Consider the following 4,320-nt stretch of genomic DNA (forward strand, 5'->3'; position numbering starts at 1 on the left):
AGAGAATCCAAAACGCCCGACGCGGCCGGGTGGCCAGCCAGCCAGCCCCCGAGAAAACGCAACGCAAAGAGGAGGGGACGAAGACCGGATCGGGACCTGACCCGAAAGCCATCCATCCCTACTGCGAGAGCGAGCACGGAAAGCGGGGGCGCGCGCACAGCCACATGCACCAGCACCAGCACCACCCAAGCCAAGACTGACCCAGTAGCCAGTAGTACGTACAACCAGGATGGAAGCGGTTCATAAAAAACAAGTATAAATTGGCAAGTAAGTACTACCAGCAGTAGATTGTACGAGCACGCGACTGTACAGACGGCGAAGCAGAAACAGCATGTGACAAGGAAAGTCGGTAGCTAGAGTTTTTCAGTAAACTTAATAACTGGTGAACACGAGTACATGACCGGCTCGCTCCACGCGACCACGCGTCTACGCCTAGCTACTCCAAGTTACTATAAATTCGGGCTACCTGTCCTGCGACGCGGGTCCGTCGGAACCTGCACGTCGCCGGCGGCGGGAGGGAGGGGAGCTTGGCTACTCGTCGTCGGGCACCTTGTAGTCGTCGGCGGTGACCTCGGCCAGCCAGAGCCCGGGGAAGAGCGACTGCACAGAAACGAACGGCACGCGTTGGTGCTAGCTGTTGTTAGTTAGGGATCGGAGGATGAGTGTACCATTCTTGCACACAACACAACAATCATGCTGGGATTACTATACTGGTGCTACGCTGCTACGTTAAGTGAGCGCATAAAGCGTATCGATGGGATACAACCAAGGGGCGATTCGGTAAATTCGAGCATTAGTAGTACTAAATGGTTGGGAAAGGCGGGGGTAGTGTGGGGAATTCGCGCTTACATCGAGCTGCCGCTGTACGGCGCGCGGCCGCTTCCTCGGCCGCCGCCGCGGCCGGCCGCCCGTCAGCGCGTAGATGTCCTCCTCGATCTCCTCCGGCTCCAGGGCCACCGAGAAAGGGGCGCGCTTGCGCCGCCTCGACGGCGGGGTCGGCGCCGCCGGCCATGACGACGACAGCGCGGCCGGCCGCCGCCGCGTCCGCTCCCGCAGCTTCCACGGCTTGTCCGCCACGTCCGCCTGCGGAGGCTGCTGCTCTTCCGTGGGAGGTGGAGGCGGCGCCATGCGCTCTGGCTCGGGCTCCTTCGGCTTGGGCGGTGGGGGCGGCGGGGGCAGGGGAGGACTTTTATGGGGCACGCGAAGCCGGTCGGCCGCGTCGCGCAGGTGGCCCATGAGCTTCACGCGGAGCCCCTCGATCCCGTCGTCGTCACCGGCGGCGTCGGCCCCGCGGTGGGAGTGAGACGACGAGCGGCGGCGATCGCGGGCGCCCGACGCTGCCCCCGAGGCCGACTCAACGCGGTGGGGTCGAGGCGGCTGCTGCTGCTGCGGGCGCGCCCACGGCTCGAGGTGGTGCGTCGAGGGCGCGGCCGGCGGCTTCGCCCGCGGATCTGCCGTCGCCGCCATGCCCGACGGCTCCCTGGGCGTGGACGAGGCCACGAGGGGCGGAGTCGGGTTGGCTCGGCGAGGAGGGAGGAGGTCTTGAGGCAGCAGGGGAATCGCTCGCGTTTGTTTTTGTTACCGGCCGGAACGCAGCGCAAAAGCAAGGACGTCGTGGTTGTGGTGCGGTGCGCGGGGGCAGCCCGGTCATTCTGCAACCCTGGACGCGCGCAGCCGTACGTATACATCACTGACCCGTGGGACCGCGTCACGCCAGGGCCTACTTGTTAGCGTGCAAGGTCGCTGACCCGTGGGGCCGCAGTATACTTGTCGTCCTATCACTTAGAAAATGCTGTCGCCGACGGGAAAGGCGACTGGGCGGCGGGGCCAATCTGTTATTAGCAGTAGGAGTATATCCACCAAACCAAGGATGTGAAGCTGGCGTGCCGATGTGGCGACGTCCGTGACGGCGAGAGGACGAGCGCCGGCGGGCCCCGCACGACAGGGATACAGGGCGCGGCCATGCAGCGCCGCCTTGGGTTTCTGGCCCCGGGCCCGTAGGCACGCGACTGTACCGCCTTGTGTCTCCCCCCTAGACCTCCTGGTCAGTGAAGTCTTCCCGCCGGGCACGGAGCTCCGATCATCAGCCGATCGGGGGACGACGATGGCCGGAGGATCTGAAAATCAAGTGCTGGCTGCTGCTCAGAGATCGGATTTGGTCGGAGTGCGCGAGGAGCAACGACGAGCAGAGCGCCGGGCATTTGACCGGACAAACTGCTGCCCAAAACGGAGGGAGATTAATTTAATTTAATTAAAGAAAGAGCAGCGGAAAAGGTGCAAGCGTGCTGCGTACGTACGCGGGGAGGTGTGGTGTGATGTGCGCGCGGCGTGGCGCTGTCGCGTCCGGCCGCACCGCACCGCACCCAAGATTCTCTCTCCGCTGCGTGAACCTGCCGTGCCGCGCCCGGTCGGTGGAGAGCATCGGCCAGGGCCAGTGGACGACGTCGTCCGAAACCTGGGTTCGTTCTATCTCCGGCCGCCGGCCTGGTGCCTGCTACACGCTGTGGTGGATCCTCAACGACCACGGCGCCACACGTGCGTGCCTCGTTGCCGCGTCGCGGCTGCTCTGCTCAGGCCGTGTCCCTTGCCAGACACCTTTCGTTTGGCTGTTGGCCCCGGTTTCCAAACGGATTATAACTTGTTTCTTGTAGCCTTTTAGGCATGAAATGAACACCACGATTTCCATGCGCTACAGTGTTTCTATCAAAGATGGAGGGGTATTTGGCAATTGCAGTATTTTTTTTGTTTCGAAAAGACGCAGTCGTGCATCTCGGCTGACCACGGTTCGACTTATTTCGTTGGTGTTATCTCTTTCATTTCAGATGGTACCTATCTTGCATAAAAAAATCGGCTCTATCTTTATATGTTGTCCATGGGCCCATCCATGTTGCATCTCGCTTTTTTTATTTCACAAAAATCGCTTTGAATCATATAGACTTTCTAGCAGTTGGAAGAATAACGATGAAGTTGTGGACTATGTTAGTGGTGCAATTTAGAGGCTCTACGCAATTAGTCCAGGTCTCATAATTTCATTCATGTCAAGCCGATACACTTCCAGTACCTTGAGGACTAGGTCGCCAGCAGGCTCCGCCCTTGGCAGGGGAAACATTGTACGGCGACAAGCAGCACCACCTTGGTCAAATCCTCACCGCCATTGTGATTTATCACATCACAGCACTTGTCATTCCAGTGGAGTTCGTAATGTCCATTGATAAGATTCGTAGAGCTGTTCTTTAGGTGGGCTCCGACAAGGTCCCCGGTGGCAACTGCAAGATTAACTGGACGTTGGTGTGTCGATCCTCAAATCTCGACAGCCTTGGGATCTTGAACCTACATAAGTTTGCCCGCGCCCTTCGCCTTCGATGGCCATGGCTTGAATGGGAAGCGCCAGAAAGAACTTGGGTGGGCACTGAGAGCTCGTGCGATGCCAAGGACGTTGATTTGTTTCCTGCCCTTACGGAGGTCACCATTAGTGGATGTGCAAAGGCCAAAACACATCGCACCCCTCATTTTTTATATATCCGAGAGCAATGAATGGTGCGCGACGAAGGTTCCTCAAAATGACGCTTTGGTCGATCAAATCATAACTAATGGGCTGATGGTGGCACACATACAAGAATTCATCGCACCCTGGACACATGTGTCCCCGGTGGGCCTCCGTGGTGGCCGTCCCGACACCATTACCTGAAAGTTCACCACCTCGGATTGGTACTCCACGACATTGGGCTATAAGGCGCAATTTTCTGGTACTAAGACAACGAGTTTCAACTTTCAAGGGCACGATCTTGAAGAATTGGGCGCCGTCGAAGTGCAAGTTTTTGTGTGGTTGATCATGCAAAACCGCATTTGGATGACTGCTTGCTTGGTAGGACTGGATGGCCAAATTGCAGGAATCCCATTGCAACCGGGTGCTCGAGTCGGCCGTGCACATCCTATTTAATTGCATCTTCTCCATTAGGATGTGGTGTATGGTTCAAGATTGGCTACAACTACATGGGTTCATCCGGATGCGTGGCAGACCTTGGCTGCCGGAAGATCATGGCTTGTCAGTTGTCAGTTGTCATCGAGAAAAATCGTGGAGTGCGCACGCGGCGGCGACGTGAGATCACCGACGGAAAAGGCATGTCCGTTATTATCCACCACCAAACGGACTAACGGAGGGAAGAAGCTGGCGTGCGGTTGAGGCGACGTCTGTGACGGCGAGAGCTGGAGACAGGGACCCAGATGGAAGGCTGGGAGAGCGTCCATGCAGCGCCGCCTTGTGTTTCTGGCACCGGGCCCGCGGGGCAGTGAGTTGCGCGCCGCCCTGCTTGTTGTGCT

At 58.6% G+C, this 4,320-nt stretch overlaps 1 protein-coding gene across 1 annotated transcript; it reads right to left on the reverse strand.

Annotated features, from left to right (window-relative positions):
• Positions 1 to 232: 232 nt before the first annotated feature.
• LOC123097709 (uncharacterized protein C6orf132 homolog) lies at positions 233 to 1,599 on the reverse strand. Its single transcript, XM_044519525.1, has 2 exons — positions 850 to 1,599; positions 233 to 600 (listed from the first exon to the last, which is right to left on the reverse strand). Exons 1-2 carry the CDS (start codon positions 1,465 to 1,467, stop codon positions 532 to 534), a joined length of 687 nt encoding a protein of 228 aa, XP_044375460.1. The 5' UTR covers positions 1,468 to 1,599; the 3' UTR covers positions 233 to 531.
• Between the last annotated feature and the right edge of the window lie 2,721 nt (positions 1,600 to 4,320).

This window comes from Triticum aestivum, chromosome 1B (assembly GCF_018294505.1).
Source record: "Triticum aestivum cultivar Chinese Spring chromosome 1B, IWGSC CS RefSeq v2.1, whole genome shotgun sequence".
Lineage (NCBI taxonomy): Eukaryota > Viridiplantae > Streptophyta > Magnoliopsida > Poales > Poaceae > Triticum > Triticum aestivum.

Excerpts from the sequence above, each read along its gene's own strand:
- LOC123097709 (XM_044519525.1), bottom strand. The coding sequence starts at position 1,467 with ATGGCGGCGACGGCAGATCCGCGGGCGAAGCCGCCGGCCGCGCCCTCG. Across the intron at positions 601-849 it reads CCGTACAGCGGCAGCTCGAT|TCGCTCTTCCCCGGGCTCTG; the intron begins GTAAGCGCGAAT and ends GTTTCTGTGCAG.